General features: G+C 37.8%; 1 protein-coding gene across 1 annotated transcript in view; it reads left to right on the top strand.

Moving 5' to 3' along the window:
* Positions 1-17,654, top strand: part of LOC115634938 (brefeldin A-inhibited guanine nucleotide-exchange protein 2-like) — a 56,434-nt gene extending 38,780 nt beyond the window's left edge. Inside the window, 17 exon segments of the mRNA XM_030532998.1 lie at positions 670-821; positions 969-1,141; positions 4,210-4,265; positions 4,267-4,318; positions 4,321-4,370; positions 5,212-5,342; positions 5,446-5,575; positions 6,742-6,877; positions 7,825-7,963; positions 8,050-8,104; positions 8,352-8,388; positions 8,391-8,465; positions 8,826-8,956; positions 10,096-10,264; positions 11,631-11,769; positions 12,895-13,012; positions 13,887-17,654. Of these exon segments, the coding sequence (XP_030388858.1) occupies positions 670-821; positions 969-1,141; positions 4,210-4,265; positions 4,267-4,318; positions 4,321-4,370; positions 5,212-5,342; positions 5,446-5,575; positions 6,742-6,877; positions 7,825-7,963; positions 8,050-8,104; positions 8,352-8,388; positions 8,391-8,465; positions 8,826-8,956; positions 10,096-10,264; positions 11,631-11,769; positions 12,895-13,012; positions 13,887-14,063 (1,920 nt within the window). The 3' untranslated portion in view covers positions 14,064-17,654.
* The last annotated feature ends 635 nt before the right edge of the window (positions 17,655-18,289 follow it).

Genomic DNA, 18,289 nt, shown 5'->3' with positions numbered 1-18,289 from the left:
AAACATGGTCTCACCACAACATCTAGCCTAGGAACATCTATGATGTGCAGCATAAATATCTAGATAGTTCTAAATGAATCTTTTAATTTAATATTTCCCCATTCACACTTAATCCTTGCTAAAGGATTCAGATGTAGGTACCTAAAGTTAACTGCAATTTAATTGCCTGTCTGACTTCCTTCCACTCCCGACAAGATATACTGACCACCTATAGCTCCTATTGAAGTCAATGACTGAGTGGTCAAGATCTCTGGAAAAAATCAGCTCATTATCATCTCTGTTCCTATCTTTAGGAATTTAAGCAAAATGTACAAGCTTATGAGGTTTTTTTCTTGCTATGAAATGTTATCTTATTGAAACTAGAAAAATAGTGAGTATACAGGGAAACTAAGTGTTTTAGCATATTTGAGTTTGCAAACACTCTCTAACATAAAATTCTGCATGTCCTAGCCTGATAGTTTGGTGGTGTATCCCTTCCCTCATGCCCCTTAGTAAACTAATCCCTGGGGTTCTTAGACAGCCATTATAAGTTCGTAAAAACCATTTAGGTGTATAAAGATTGGGTCATGGAAATGAAATCACATGATGGGCTTGTGTAGTATAGTTCACATGAACTTTTAAATGTACGTTAAGACACACACACACCCCCTTTTCCTTCTCTGTTACTAGGTTGGATGTAACCCTAATGAAGATGTGGCCATCTTTGCAGTTGATTCATTAAGGCAACTATCAATGAAGTTTCTCGAGAAGGGGGAATTAGCCAACTTCCGTTTCCAGAAAGACTTTTTGAGGCCCTTTGAGCACATTATGAAGAAAAACAGGTGTGCGTGCACTGAAACGTCTGTCTTGGCTTGGGTTTTTTTATGCAGCAACTTAAAATGTGACCAGGTTTCCTGTGCTAATGTGAGTGGGATGCTCTCCGGTGTGCAGGCAATGGCAAATAACATGGTGGTTAATTTGTTTTTAAGATCTCCTACCATTCGTGACATGGTAATACGCTGTATTGCTCAGATGGTGAACTCGCAGGCTGGTAACATTCGCTCAGGCTGGAAGAATATCTTTGCAGTATTTCACCAAGCAGCTTCAGACCATGATGGGAATATTGTGGAGCTGGCTTTTCAAACAACAGGACATATAGTTAGTAAGTAATGGTTGGCAGATGGAACACCTTAACTAACATACTCTTATGCTAAAGTGGCCTATCTATGTAATAAACTCTACTGTAGGGGAGGGGGCTGTGTTTTTAAATATCCAAATTGTTTAAAATATGTGGTTAAGTTTCGCCTGCTCCCCGGCTCTAAATTCTGTATCCTGGAAGACCAAACTGTTGTACAATGCCTGATTAGTGTACAATGCCCGATTAGTGTATGGCATGATCTGTAAGTATTATTGTATATAATCTGAATCCAATCGGGTATATGAAATACTTTTAATAGTAACATGTATGTGTTTTTTTCCCAACCCTATATAATACATCTGGGCACCTAGATTAATTCTCCAGCTTTACACATTTAGTTAAGTACTGTGTCTCTGATATATAGCTTCCAGCAAAGGCAGTGATGGGTGCCTTAGAAATGTCATGGATGGCTAGAGGAAAACTCTTCCCAGTCCAAGCATAATCTATTCATAGCCCTTTATCGTAATTAACTGCAACTTAAGACACTCCACCCTCATGCTTCTCCTTAGACAGAAAAAAGACTACAAATGACTTGATTTGAAGGCTGGATTAGATGTTGCAGTAGTATTTTCTCTCCCCCACCCCACCCCACCCCACCCCACCCCCACCCTCTTTATCAGGTCAGATTGTTTGTGGGGGTATGGGTGGGTTGCATTGTATTAACGCCCAGTGCTTACTCCAGTCTGTCTTTTTAGCGCATCGGGCACGTAAATACCTTGCAATGCTAGCTACAAAAGTGTCATGCAAACACCTGTTTTCACTTTTGGGTGACATTGTAAAGAAGAAGCAGGCAGCATTATCATCTGTAAATGTAAACAAACTTGTTTGTCTTAGCGATTGGCTGAACAAGAAGTAGGACTGATGGACTTGTAGACTCTAAAGTTTTACATTGTTTTGTTTCTGAGTGCATTTATGCCACACACAAAAATTACATTTGTAAGTTGCACTTTCACAATAGAGATCGTACTACAATAGAAAGGGAGAGCATTGGCCTGCTAAACCTAGGGTTGTGAGTTCAGTCCTTGAGGGGGCCACTTAGGGATCTGGGGCAAAAATCAGTACTTGGTCCTGCTAGTGAAGGCAGGGGATGGACTCAATGACCCTTCGGGTCTCTTCCAGTTCTAGGAGATAGAATATCTCCATTATTAAATATGTGTATGAGGTGAATTGAAAAAATGCTATTTTTTGTTTACAAATATTTGCTCTGTAAAAAGATCAAAAATAAGTGAGCACTGTGTACTTTGTATTCTGTGCTGTAATTGAAATCAACATATTGAAAATGTAGAAAAACATTCAAAAAAGTTTATAATGTCTGGTGATAATCTATTGTTTAACAGTGTGATTACAACTGCGATTAATCACAAATTTTTTTGTTAATCGCATAGTTAACTTGCGATTAATTTTTTTTTTTTTTTTTTTTTTTTTTTTGTTTTAATCAACTGTCCTAGATATTTTACTTGCTGAGTTAGCCCTACAGAGCCATTTACTCTATTAAAAAGATTTGGGCATAGTGGTGAGCTAGTTAAAAAGGAGGGACATTGTGTACTCCAGTTTTTGAAATGAAGTAATTCTAGTTTCTGATGGCATATTCGTGCAATATATGCCCTGAAACTTATTTTTAAGCATTCTCTGTACACTTTTTTGTAGAAGTTATCTGCTCGGTTGCTGTTTAAATGCTTTTTACAGCAAGGGAGAAATTGACTCTGAGTTAAAAAGTGAAACTAAGGGTATGTCTACACTACATGTAATTACTGTGGTGGCTGATATCCACACTACCCTCCTTCTGTTGGTGGTGCGCGTCCTCATCAGGAGTGCTTCCACTGACTGAAGAGTAGCAGTGTGGTGTGGCTGAGAGTCTGGGCTCTTAGCTTCATGAGTTCTCCCCCTGGAGCCCAGCTACCCCATGGGGCTTCTTGCCTTCCTGCTCCTAGGGGAGCGGTGGGGGGGAAGCCACCCAGGCTTTTTGGGGTGGGGTTGGGCAGCCAGACTTCCAGCCAGGAGCCTTTGTGCTGCTGGGATCCCAGGGGGAGACAGCCAGGCTCCCAGCAGGGAGTGAGGAGCCCAGGCAGCACCACCAGGAGCCTGGGTGACAGCCTGGCTTGGAGCAGAGACCGGACAGCAGCCCTGCTGGGAGCTGGGTTTTCTTATCAATTCAGGGCTCCAGCAGAGCTGTGAAATTGATAAGACAGCCCAACAGCTGATGTAAGTCACGCAATGTTTACATTGACACTGCATGGTCCTAACTACACTGACATAAGCCCTGTACCCCTCGTGGAGGTGGAGTAGTTATGTCGGTGTAGTAGAGGACTTAAATCGCTGGGAGCAAAGCTGACATAGTTAGATAGACATAAGCTGCCTTATGTGTAGGGTAGACCAGGGCCTAACTGCTCGTCGTATTAATAGCATTATGCTTATAAATAACAGAATAACTTTCCTCTCCTTTTTTTTTTTTTCCTTCTTTTTCCCCCTACAACATCAGTTATAGTGATCTTACCTTGGTTACAACTACTAGGTACAAAATTTCCAGACAGATCTGATTTCATGCTGACTGGCCATTCAGTTTTTGAACACTAGTCAGTTTCTCTTACTACAGAACCTCTGAGGACTCTCTGGGTTATTTGACCTAACAAGAGAGGGTTGTGCATCTTGCATACAGATAGAAGATGATTTGAAATTTAACAATAACATCTAAAGAGCTTAACAAGCGTATCTGTGGCTTTAAAAAAAAAAAAGACTTGAACCATTTTAATGAGGCTATGAAATAGTAATGATCATTATCATAGAATGGATTTTTAATATTAATACTATTACCTGTTAGTATATACTAAGAAATTGTGGTGTGTGTGATTCTGTAATACTGTTCAGTGTTTAATATTGATAAAATCCAATACTAGATCCTCAGCTGATACAATTGGTATAGCTTCATGGCTCAGTGAAGGTATGCCAGTTTACATCAGGGAGGCTCTGACTCAAAAAGTCTGATACAATATTAGTATGTTTAAGACATTTCTCTTTCCTTTTGTTTTCCCCAGCCAATATTTTTCAGCAGCATTTTCCAGCAGCAATAGATTCATTCCAGGATGCTGTAAAAATGTTTATCTGAATTTGCCTGTAATGCAGCATTTCCGGACACCAGTATGGAAGCATCCGACTTATCCGTTATTGTGCTAAATATGTTTCAGAAAGACCACAGGTATTTCTGTTCTTGTTATAATTTTTAGTTTTTAACTGTGATTACTCCTGTAGCTAAGACTCTGCTCTTAACACTAGACTTTAGGTTCTTAGTGAATATCATGCTAAAATGTTTTCCCAAATTAGACACCTGTTTAGCATTAGCAGAACACACACTTACGCTAGTCAACCATCCTCTTTAGAAAATGGAGCGCACCTTGTTTCAATCAGGTGTGGAAAATAGCTGGATAAAATGGCTGTTGCAGCCTTTGTTAAATAAAAATTGTAACTCTTAACTCTAAATAAGGACTCTTGCAATCTAACTTTCATATTGCATGTCAGTTCCTATCCTGTTAGAGCTTAACACCAAATCCCTATTGTATAAATATGTAATATTACAGTAATCTGTTTAAAAGAACGTAGGCTGAAGTTACCTAATTAACATTGTTAGTTAATCTTGCAAGATTTGCAGGTTCATCAGTTCTTGCATGCACAAGCACAGCATTGACTTACACAGAACTGCGTGCACACATCTATTTAGATGAGCAATTATGTGTAAATGTGAGTGCAGTTAAGAGGTTGATCTGAAATCTTGTCTCCAATGTACAAAAAGAGCCAAATATTTTTTAAACCTAGAGTAGGAATAGAACTAGATGAATCTTTTATTTAGAAGTGTTAATGGAGATACTTGGAGAAACAAATAAAAGTAGGAAAGGGTTACTCAAATATCTTATTTGACCTCTCACTACTTACTTAAATTTTGAGTAGGTAAATTCCATTTAGAAGATGCAATTTTTAGTTTAATTCTGAAGTCTTTTAGATGTGACTTAATAGGTGGTAACCTTTCTCTAAATGGCTTTCAGGTGTTGCGAGAATATACAAGTGATGACATGAATGTTGCTCCTGGAGACAGGGTCTGGGTCAGAGGATGGTTCCCTATTTTATTTGAACTTTCCTGCATTATTAATCGATGCAAATTAGATGTTCGGACAAGGTAATGAGGTTCTTTGCTTTTTAGCTGCGTTCAGTTATTGAAACTCTGATCAGAGGCAACCGTTTTAGCATCTTTTTTTTGTATTCCTGTTTCCTTATTGTAGAGGCCTAACAGTGATGTTTGAAATAATGAAGAGCTATGGCCATACCTTTGAAAAACACTGGTGGCAAGATCTGTTTAGGATTGTGTTTCGGATATTTGACAATATGAAGCTTCCTGAACAACAAACGGAGGTAACGAAAGCCTTCTGAAGGATCTTGTTGTTGTGACAAAATAAGAGGTTTCCATACATTGTGAAATAAACCCCCCAAACTTCCACTTAGTGAAATCCTACTGTTCTTGGGAGGAGCGAGATTCTTAGCCCTGGTAAATTGATGCCTGGCACCTTTTTTTTTTTTTTTTTAAACAAAAAAAAAAAACAACTAGTTCAGCCTGGACAGTGGTATTGTGTGTGTCCCCATGCCCATGTAGTAAGTGAAGGCCCTGATAAAGGCCTAGTATGAGGCCTGAGGCCTGAAGTAATGTCAAGACTTAGCTAGAAAGCGAAGTCAAGCTGTGAGCTGAAGGCCGGCTCAGTTCACAGCTGCTGGCAAGGAAGGGCAGATATTGCATAAACATATATTCACCTAGCATACCGAAGTATAAACACGGTACCAGAACACCTTATACTGGAACATTCCACAGATAAGAAAGAACAGGCCCGACCCATCCCAATGACAGGGGGCAAAAGGGTAATATGATGGATAGAGTTGTTTTGATCGAACCAACATGTACAAGGTGAGAGGCGGCACTTTACTACGTAGAGGGGTTGTACCTCAATACGTCAGGAGTGATGTGTAACTTGTTTGTACCTGTGTATAAGAATGTATCCCTGGGGCGATGTCTTGGTCCAGCCGAGGGGCAGTGGAAAGTCCCGCCACTGACTGAGCTGAGTCCATTGCCAAGAGGCACTTTCTCGTAGTATGCCCTGAATTAGGCTAAGAAACCTATAGGGAACTGCCATTGTGTCCGAGCGCAATAAACCTAGCAGACGTGACTTTGCACCTTACTAGAGTCTGTGGTCATTGGGGGTTCTCGTCGGGTCTGCTGTATCAGCCATCTGCAGAGCTGGGGCAGCACACAGGGTGAGCTCACGCACGCAGCCAAGTGATACCAACAGAGAGAGAGCAGAGCACCACACCGGTTAGCATCTGACAACACCTCTGACAACAGCCCAAATGGTAGCTAGTTTCTAATCACCCCTGACTCGAGGTACTTACAAGATGATTCAATTTTATCCAAACTACATTCCTCTTTTTGTATATCCAATCCTATACCATGTAGCACCATAAGATGGGAACCCATTCTTTCCATTCAGCTCTTACCATAACAAAAATAAAGGCCTGTCATTGTCTTGCAGAAATCTGAATGGATGACAACGACATGTAACCATTGCACTTATGCAATCTGTGATGTATTCACGCAATTTTATGAAGCTTTAAATGAGATCCTTCTTCCTGACATATTTGCACAGTTACACTGGTGTGTAAAACAAGGTAGCTTATTTACATACATATACACATTGTTTTTAAATCTACGTCAGGAATTCATGCTTTAACTTTTTTTTTCCTCGAGGTAATCAAAGCAAGGAAAATAAACCACTATTGCTGTATGTAAAACTGACGCAAGAATGTTTTTCATGCTGTTTAATCCATTAGTGACTTTTCTGTCTGCAATTTTTGCCAACGTGCTGCTACTTACGAAAGATCTTTAACTTCTTTTGGTTCAATATGAATTACGTTTTGCCATTATCCCTTCTTTATTTGGCAAAAAGCATTTTTTTGTTTGCTGCATGAATAACATTTAATCGCGCATTACGTTCACACTTCAAAAATTGTCTCTATATCTATATAGACAGCATTCTAAAAGTTAGAATACTTACTTGAACAGGAGACATAAGGGATCAGCTGCCATATCTTTTTGTTGGAATTTTATATTGTGAATTTTATGCAGACAGCACAGAGTGTTTAGGGAAGACTGGGAGGGAAAGGGGGGCTTGTGAATTGAATGCAACTGTCTATAAATCCTCCATGGTGCCTAGTTATTATTTCATGGGAAAATGACTTGGGGCCTCTCAGGCACTAGACTAGGCATCAGGAGATCTAATCTCTATTCCCAACTCTGTCACTGGCCTGCTGTGTGACCTTGGCAAGATGCTTTGTTTCTCTGTGCCTCTCTCCTCTTACCATTTGTCTATTTAGCTTGCAGGTTCCTCACAATAGGGATTCTTAGTCTTTGTACACTAGGGTCCTGATCTTGGTGCTTACAGTCACACAAATAATGGTTACACTCTAAGCAGGCTTTGAGCTATTGGAGATTCGGTACAAATACCAATTGCATCATAATATCAACATGCATATGACTGTCAAGCACAGTAGATATTTAATTCATTGTTTGACTAGAAGAGCTCAGAGATTAATAAATAAGGATAATTATTTTACAGATAATGAACAGCTGGCTCGATCAGGTACAAACTGTCTAGAAAATCTGGTGATACTAAATGGACAGAAATTCAGCCCTGAAGTCTGGGACCAAACATGTAATTGTATGCTAGAAATCTTCAAAACCACCATTCCTCATGCGTAAGTTAGTGCAACATAAATTTGTTTTGAGGCCAGCTGTCATGTTAATATTTTATTTATTTTATTTATTTATTTTCTCTGTGAAGCTTGCTGACATGGAGGCCAGCAGGAATGGAGGATGATTCCTCTGAAAAGCATTTGGTAAGACTTTAAGTATTTCTAAAGAAGAAGAGTTTGTGGTAAATCTGTTTGTAAAGATGCAAGCTGGAATTAAATACAGACTATACTGTATGCTAGGGCCAACTGATCATAAAGTCAAATGCAAGACTATCTCATTACTTTGACAGTAGAAAACTTAAGCCACATTAGTTATGTTATGTGAAAACTGAGTTGTGACAATTTTAAGTACATTGGTAAACACACTTGTATCTTCGACTATCCCTTCTAGGATGTGGACCTAGATCGCCAGTCTCTAAGCAGTATTGATAAAATGCTTCGGAAAGGGGACAGAGTCAGTTTTCAAATCCCACAGATGACAGCTGGAAAGGAGGTCCTTATGCAAGTAAGGATGCATTTCACTGTAAAGTTCTTTAGGTTCAACAGAACCTCTAGTCACTGACCCAGATCATTTAATTAACAACAACTTGCTGAGGTTCCTAAATCTGTGCTTCAGGTGCCCTAATGTTTTAATGAAAACTTACTAGCCAAAGCACATAATCTACTCTCCCATTTCTACCATGACTATAATTTGAGAAAATGTTTGACTATGCAATATGGTACTATACTTCAAAGATAACACACAAAATAACTGGGTATGGAGATGCTGGTAGAAATACGAGTTTCAGTCTTCTAGTTTTAACATACTTTATCATAAGTTGCATCTAAAACTAGACTGAAAACCAGAATTCCTCTATTCTATTAGACCAGAAACTGTTTGCTGGCCTCCTTATTAAATGTGTGGTGCAGCTGGAATTGATACAGACCATTGACAACATAGTATTCTACCCAGCAACTAGCAAGAAGGAGGATGCTGAGCACATGGCTGCAGCCCAGGTAACTTATCTTAGATTCTGAAGGTCATAATCTTTTTTTTTCCTTTGCATCTTACTATCATAGTAATAATTAGCACTTTTTGTAGTGCTTTACAGTTTGTGGAAGACCTTCCAACCATGAAGACTGTAATAATAATTTAAAAATGGGTTCAATAGAATGTAACTTCCTGTATCAACTTCCCCTTTCTGAACAGACTGTGTGCACTGTACTTTCTGAAAGGGGCATCTCTTTTAGAATGCATGCTCTGTTCAGGGGAGAAGTTATTTGTTGTTTAGCAAGGCTTAACTTCTGAGGCTGATAGCAGGCTGTCTTCAGTGACAAATCCTTAACTCTGAAACTCCATATTTCAGGTCCAAATACCCTATCTTGAGGGCACTGTGCAAAGCCCACCTGCTTGTTCCAGTAAAGGGCTGGGTTAGGGGTTTGGATCAGGGGTTTGTTAACTCCTGTATTATATTGCTTGGCGGTAGAGGTGAAGCTGATATTTTGGGATTGTCTGCTTCCTGACAGTTGGCAGGTCTCTTATTAATGTGTTATGTCCAGAGGCTTATGTAATGGTTGCACATCTTACAAATATAGAGAATAAAATTTTATTAATGCAACTTCTAATTAAGGCAAAAAAGATGAACTCTTACGTTGTGCAGCATCTGCTTCAACATGTGGAACTATATGTCTGACTAGTTAACTTGTCTGACAGTCTTCAGAACTCTGCAGAGGCAGTGAATCAGCCTCTGTGGATATGCATGTGCTTTGTATCACTCAACAGGACCTCTCTGTGCCTTGAAATAGAGGTTGTATTCTTTTTTGATCTAATATGCTAATTGCTAAAATAAATTACATCACATATTTTTGGAAATACACTAGTAGGAAGGAAAGCACTAAATCACAGGACAGCACTGGAACACAGCCCTAACATTCTCCAAACCCACGGGTCTGATGGAAACAGATGTGTAGATATTGTGGGCCAAACTTTGCTCTGGTACTCTTGAGTAAATTTCCATGACAATGGAATTATTCTGGATTTAGGTACTTCACCGTGTAACACAACTGAATTTAGGTACTTCACCGTGTAACACAACTGAGGCTTTTTTGGTCCCCTTCTCCATTAACCACCACTAATAACTTGATTTTCTGTGTAGAGAGACACACTGGATGCAGATATCCACATTGACACAGAAGAGCAAGGAATGTATAAGTACATAACTTCACAACATCTTTTTAAGTTACTGGATTGTTTGCAAGAATCTCATTCATTTTCAAAAGCCTTTAACTCAAATTATGAGCAGCGAACTGTCCTATGGAGAGCTGGTGAGCATGTTACTGAGTAATGGTTTTGAGCTTTCTTGCTTGTGGGTTTTTTAATATTTACCCTAATGTACAACATATTCCTACAGCAAAAGTGACTTTTTCCAAGTACTATACAGCAAAAGTTTATAATCACATAGTGCTACTTAACTGCTCTATATTAGACTTGTCACTTTTCTGATTCCTTTAATTACAGAATTGAAATATTGATCAAAAGACCTACTTCATTTACAATAAAATAGAAACATGATGGGAAACATTGGATTTTATGTAATTCAGTTTTGTCAATATAACTGGGGGCGGTGGGAGTAGGGGGTTGTTATTGATGATAGGGGAGTTGGCCTGGGAGAAATGGACCACTTCCGTGCAAGAAAACTGGATTCCATCACCAGAGATCCCAGTTTTCCATGATTTAAAAAAAAAATAATTTATCTGATACAAAGGTATAAAAAGCTGCATTTTTCCATGTTTAAAATGAAACTCTGAACTTCAGTTTTCCTAACCACAATATACATAGGTTCAGTGGAACCCCAATTATCTGATCTAATTGGGACTGAGGTTAGATCGGATAATCAAAATTTGGATAATCTGGAGAGCTTCAGCTCTGGGTGGCAGTCGGGCTTGGTCTGTCAGCTTCAGTTTGGTTAATACAGAGAGCCGATAGTGGAGGCTCAGATAAATGGGGTTCTACTGTATATGTTTTTATTTTTCACAAAATGTAAAAATGGAAGATTCTCTGTAAAAACGCAAATTCTGCCTTTTTCCATGGCAAATGCACTTCTGGGATTCCTGCTTATCTCTAATCACCTGAGCGGCCTTGTGGCAGTATCTTTGACCAATGCTGCTACTTGGTGGTAATTCTGTACCAACTTGGGGAGCTATTAAAAAGAAAAAAAGAAAAAAAAAAGTTAGCTCAAGCAGTTTTGGAAGGCTCTTGCTTCTGAGTTCGGGGTGTGTATGATCTTTTTTGAATAAAACACCGTAGAAAATATGTAAGGAGAGTTGTGTGTGCTGAACTGAGTTTTGTGGGACCATATGTGGCTTGAATAATAAAATACACAGGGATTTTAGAGGCAAATCCAAACCTATGTAGTTTACAAATCTAAACCTCTCGATGAGTGACTTGGCACACCACCTAAGGCTCCATGACAAACCCTGACAGTGCTCCCCTCAGATGTCATGTCAAAAGCCTGCAGGATTAATAGTTTTAAACATTTCTGTGTAATTAAGTTATCCCTTAAAATGATTTAGGCAGCACTACAATAGTTGGTCTGCCTAGCTGGTATCTTGAAGTTTTAATTATACTTTTTACTGTTTCTAAACTATATGCAAAGATGTATGAATGTATCAAATTGGAATTCATTTCTAGGGTTCAAGGGTAAATCAAAACCCAATCTTTTAAAACAAGAGACCAGCAGCTTGGCTTGTTGCTTGAGAATCCTCTTTCGAATGTATGTTGATGAAAGTCGCAGAGATTCCTGGGATGCTATACAACAGCGACTCCTAAAGTAAGAATGGTATTTTACCTAATGAATCTTGGGTTTCAAGAAGACTCTTTGGGGGGGACTGTCTTGTACTGTTTTTCCAGCACCTAGCACAGTGGGGCCCTGATCCTGATTGGGACTTCTGGGTGCTAGTGCAGTATTAATCATGTTGCTATTCATAAATTGATTAGGGATAGAAAAGGGGGTACTCTAATAAAGGGGCTTTGGCAACCAGAAGTCAGTCCATTCAGAATGGATACTATGTGGCCAGATAGCCCTTCCCATTGTGGGAATGGAAGGGTGTGAGCCAAGTGCCATATAGCCCAATTCCTGATGAACTTTTTCAGGCATTTGTTGCATCACAATTTGAACTTTGGGCAACAAGAGGTAATAAAGATATCAACTTCATCCTTACCCCAAAGATGACTTGCTGCTGACTGGAGGCTCAGAGGATTCATATTGAGTCTGTGTGGGGAGAACTTATAGATTGCCAGTTCAAATCTAGCTGAGGCTAGCAGCAGTCTGGTTACCATTACCTATTGGCTTATAGTTGCTTTCTTCAATCAGTGTGTGTAACAGGCGGTCTCTATCAATTTCTAGTCAACATAGCAGAAATCACCACAATAAATAGCACTGATTATGCCTCTTGTTGGCAGTCTTCCAAAGGGGCCAAAAACTCCCCTTCTGTCCACAAAAGGTTTGGAGGGGGAATCTTGCACTGCTTTACCTTTTCTGAGGCTCAGGAAAGGATTTCTCTTCATGGGGTTATCAAACTGATATCTCTTTAATGATCACTATTTTAATGTATTTTAAAAAATGTCAGTATGGAGGGAGGGATGTTGAGGGGAAAATCCTTTTCCCATCCTGCCAGTAGAGAACCATCAGTTTTAATGCAAGTCTCAATGCCGATTGGTTATCAGTAACAGTTTCAATAAATGAAAACCTATAGAGACATAACAGTGTACTTGTTTAAAGTTAACAAACTCTATTAAAAACATGATATACAAATGCGGGGGGGGGGAAAAAGCTCAAAGTGCAGCTTGCATTTAAACACAATACTGCTGTTATAGATGGCAGACACATATATAAACTTAATTTGTTTTGTTTGCTGTACCTTTATCTGCACTAATGTATGTAATTTTTTCTTAGTGTGTGCAGTGAAGCACTGGCCTATTTTATAACAGTAAATTCAGAAAGCCACAGAGAGGCCTGGACCAATCTCCTATTGTTGCTTTTAACAAAAACACTTAAAATCAGTGATGAAAAGGTAAGATAGACCTGGAAATCATTTGTACTTGCATTCAAATATACTTTCTCTGATCTTCACTACTGCTAAAAGGAATCTGTGTTATGAATTCTTTTTGTTTTTCAGTATTTTTAGTAGCTAACTTGTAAATTTTCTTTGAATGTAGGATTTTTTTAAATTTAGTTTGCCAGTGCTCCATAGTGCACAAAGGGAACTGTCAATGAAATATACTTATTCATAAAGATATGGTGGAGAAATATTATTTACATACCAATATAGATATTCATGGTGATTTGCAAACAAATGAATAATGTAAGGTTATGAGAATACTTGGTTTAAATTTCGTATGTTGCATTAGTTCCATATAATTTAACTTGCCAATTGTGGAGGAAATTTGTAGCTATAAATGTAAGTCTCCTGGATTTCCTGCGTCCCCTAGGATGTTGACCATGCAGAGGAAGGTTAGTGTAAACTGGCGAAGTAATATGGGGCTATTGGTACTCAATACAGCATAGGTCACCCAGGGAAGGTTACAAGTGGTCCAGTTTTGGCTGCCACATTAGTGTGTTGATAGTCAGAAATAAATATAAAGTCAACTTACTAAACCTTTTATCTTACTGTAAAATATTTTACTTAACTATGCATAGTTATCAAAATAGGAAATTCCCGGCATTGAACTAGTGCACTGTCACATTGTCTGAAATATCATATTGCTGCTTTACAGAGTTCAGAAATTGGCTTTAGTGGTGGCATGAGCATTTGATGACAGTTTCTTCTCTTCATTGGGAAAAACAATGCCAACTCCTGAGTTTTACTGTTGTAACATTCTAGGTAATGGGAGTAACTTTTTTTTTGTTGTCTTGTATTAAGTCATTTTATTCTTTTTCCACAAAAGTTTAAAGCACATGCTTCAACTTATTACCCGTACCTCTGTGAAATCATGCAGTTTGACCTGATTCCTGAGCTCCGAGCTGTGTTACGGAAGTTCTTCCTGCGTATAGGTGTAGTGTTCAAAATCTGGATACCACAGGAGCCGTTACGGACAACTGGGACCCGTTCGCCTTCATGGTAGCCCCAAGTAAGACTGGCCATTGCTGCTTATTCACAAAGTTTTAGTCATGCTACATTCAAGGAATGGATTCAAGAGGAGGGACAAAAGTCATTTGGTACCTCTCTGTAACCCAAGAGAGTAGCAGATCATCCGGATCGAGGTGCCATTTTTGGAAAAACATTTTTGTTCTGCCCACCCTACAAAAATATTGCTGTCAGCAGTTCAGTGATTTGTATTTAAGTTGTTGCCTACAGAGTTAACACGGATGTAAAGTCTGCTTCAGTGCTAGTCATTCTTACAATTAATTCTGTTTCCGCAGATCAGTTACTTCAATTGTTTGGTCTTGTACCTTCCAGCTTATTCCCGTAAATCTGCTGGAAATGATTCATCAATGGAAATTATTCCCCTTGGAAATACTGAATATGGTTGTATAGGCTTGTGATGTTAGCACATATGTTAATAATAAAATATATTGCAATGGCTAGTGGCCACCAAAATATCATGCTGGATTTTTTTTCTGTGTGCACATGACTAGAAGAGTTAGTGTGTATTTTTAGTTTGTTGTACAGTGGCTGTAGATACACCAGTTGGGGGAAAGGCTTTCCTCCTGCAGGTTATGTAGTAAGCCATTTTAAAACACTTTAGTAGCAGTGTTTACCCTTCCAAGATCAGCTTTCATGGAAGGTTTAGTTGTGTCAGGAATACATAGTAACACATACTCTCAAATGAACTCAGAAAAATCTCAAGTTATTAGGAATTGGAAAGCTTTTTAAATTCTTCATTGCGTTTTATATTTTGCCTGATTATCTAGATGAGATGGTAAAATGCAAGAATAGGGTTATTTATTTGATTTTCTTTAAAGTGTGCACTGAACAGATTAAGTAAAAATAATATTGGTTTGTCAACCTCTTCCATTTTGAATATATATTTCATAGCAAAGATGTCTGTTTAGCCAGAAGTAATCTCTTTAGTACATATCAGGACATATCTGTTTTTACTGCCAATTTCTGAGTGTTGGTTATTTTAATGCCTCAACTTTCAAATTCTGTCAGTATGGCTTGGGGAAATAAAATCTAGTTCCCGCCAGGACCGCTTTAGTTAATTTTTTTTTTTTAGCTTCAGCACACACTATAACACACCTTCCAATACATTCCTATTTATTGGAGGCAACCAAGAAGCAAACTTGTGATTTAACATTGCAATTTTATTAGCCCTAGTGACTTCCTTTTTTTTTTTGGAAAGGCCAGACCATAGTGTTCTTGTTACAATGATTCCTCTGATGCAGTTTCAGTTTTAACTGAAGTTGAACAGAACAGAACCTATCCATAGGATTATCCGTATTTGCAAGTGACTTAAAACCGTAACTCTGAAGACAGTATAGGATCCATGTGAAAGGGTGGGAGGAAAGTCACCACCTTCTTTAATGTATTAAGGATGCAAGTGGGAGAAGTGTTATCAAGCACTGTTTGTGCTACCCATATTTGCATACAAGAACTATATAAGTGTTAATTGAATGAAATAAAACATTTGTGTCTTTAGTACTTATCCTTTTGCTTTGTAAATAGAGGTTTTTCCTGCTAATGCAATCAAAGTTTAATATAGCATTGGAAAATCCAATCTTTGGATTCGATGGGGATTCATTTTTTGTGAGTTTCTTCAGAGTCAGAATGGTGCTCTTACTTTATAATGATGTAGTTTGTTTTGGCCAGTAGTGCTCTAAGGTTTTCACTTACCTTATTTTGTCTTTTTAATTTTAATACCAAAGAAAAGTAAATGGGTTTTTACTTTAAGTATACACTAGAAGAAATATATAAATTCTTTCAGTAGAAAAGAATATATGGCTATATTTTACCATGAATAAAGACTGAAAAATAAGTAATTGCATTTAACTAACTTGCTACATTTGAAATCTGTATATGTCCTTTATGTGGCCGTGTAAAGTGTAGCAGTCACTTATTCCCTTCTACTGTATTGTTTCATCAACTACAGTAAGAAAAGAAATAGGACTATTAGATTTTATTTCTCATGTTTGAACATCACTCTCATTGTTAATGAATGTACAGTATATGACTTTAGTCCTGTCTCCTGTTAAAACATCACCTTTCAGGTTGCATGCTTTCTATCCCTGCTAGGCAGCATGTAAGCAATACAACTGTCATAAAATCTAAACGATGAGCTTTGGGCTTTTTATTTTTTTTCTCCAAATTCTTTCACAACAATGGCATTTTGGGTTTTCTTTCAATATAAAATAGTATAGAAGTGGATTTAATAAATTGTCTTTATACATGTATGGATACTCAAGATAATGCAATTAAGAGCCTTTATCAATGTCGGAGAGCCTTTTAACACAGCTTGAGGTTTGAGTGACTATTTCCTTAGACTGATTCCTTATGAAAGGATTTGACTGGTCTATATGCCATTTAAAAACTGCTAAAAATTGATATTTGATCATACATGACATGTGAAACATTCTAGCTTTACCATGTAGTATATGCGGTGAGGAGAGACTGTAACAGCCTTATTCCTGTCTCAGAGGTTTCTGAAAGTTGATTGTATAGAGAATGGTGCATTAGTAAATGTCTGAAGCCCTTAATTTTACACCAGCTGTTTGCTTCTCTGTACCTTTTGGAAAGGCCGTAACCCATGGACATCATAATAACAAAGCTAAGAGTGCTCAGTCAAAACTCCAAAAGTAATTACCTTCTGGCTCTGATCCTGAACCAGGGTTTGCTGTCACAAACTCCCACTGTCTGTGTGGAGTCTCACTGGCTTCAGTGAGACTCCACACAGGGGTCCATGTTAGCATATGCTGATAAGGATCTAGGCCTCTGTGTGTAGTACACAGTTGTATTCAGATGTATTTTAAATGTTATGCAACAAATGACAGGTAGTCTTATAATTTAATGATATTAATGTGGAGTACCTGCATGTTTATGATTTTACTTTTTTTTTTTTTTTTACTGGAACCCTTTGAAGGTGGTGGACAGTGGGAGGGTTGTTAATGTGCTGCTTAGGATAAACCCTCAAAATTACCCTCATCTTGGTGTTTCTATTGCTTGTTATGGTGCAAGTAAAATATTATATTGAACCTTGTTTTTTTTTCTCCCTATATGATTTCACTTATTTCTGTAACTTCTAAAATGCAGACACAACAAGATTCTAGTACAACTCTTCTAGCTTAAAAAATCTAACATTGTAGTGCTATATTGATGAATGTTTTAAAAGGAATATTCTGTCCTTGGCCTGCAGTAAATTTACAAGCTTTCTAAGGTACAGCTCACTTAAACTCTCTTTAAATTTTGTTCAATCACTTCTGCTACTTCAAACAACATGTACTTTCTGTGCACAATGTATGTTTTATGTATGTAAAATGCCTAAGTTTAGTAACTAGTTACTTTTTCTTGAAGATCTCCATATTAAGTGCATTTAATATCAGTAATTTAATGAGAAGAGTTCCTTGCCCAATGGATGTATACATTTTTGAGAGAATAGCAGAAAATAATTATATAATAAAAACTATGTAAAGTTTTCTACATAAAAATATTGTGTATGATACTGTTATAATCCATGCTTTAATCAGGTGGTAAATCAATAAAGTTTTAAAAAGGTGAAGTGGTTTTTAATGTAGTAATTAAAACTTATGTGAAACTATTTTGTGGTATATCCAGTTTGTGAGATGAAACCACTCTTGTTTTCAAACTACTGAACAACAAAGCTTTTGGTGTATGGTAACAAATAGAAATAGTGGTAATGCGCTTTTTAAAAAACAAAGCAAAACACTTGACAAATTTTCAGAGAAGGCAGATACATCTTGGCTGTCCGCATAAAGTTGCCTATGCAGTCTTGTTAACCTAAGTGATTTGCTTAAACATGAATGTAATGATATATGTAGGAAAAATTGTGCTAACTTTAAATTGAGGCAGTTTCAATGAGGAAGTTCTCTATCCGTGACAACTTACAAAGAACAGAGGGAATTGTCCACTATTATTCATATCTGTTTTTTTAAATGTAGGGGATGTGGGGGTCACTGGCAGGAGAATTCCATTCCATTATAGTGAATTCCTTATAATTCTTCTATGAGCAATGAAGTACAAGTTCTTATGTATGCTTCCATGATTAGAAGAGTCCTTTTCCAGGTTAGAGTATGTGTTAGTGTTCTTACTACTTTTTGGGGGAAGAGGGAGAAGAGAAGGGTTGAGAACAGGTAATTCAGGAATCAGAATATTATCACTTTGATTTCCACAATA

This window comes from Gopherus evgoodei, chromosome 14, assembly GCF_007399415.2.
Source record: "Gopherus evgoodei ecotype Sinaloan lineage chromosome 14, rGopEvg1_v1.p, whole genome shotgun sequence".
NCBI classification, from domain to species: Eukaryota; Metazoa; Chordata; order Testudines; family Testudinidae; genus Gopherus; species Gopherus evgoodei.
Note: the sequence above shows the minus strand (reverse complement) of the source record. Positions and strands in the feature narration are given on the sequence as shown.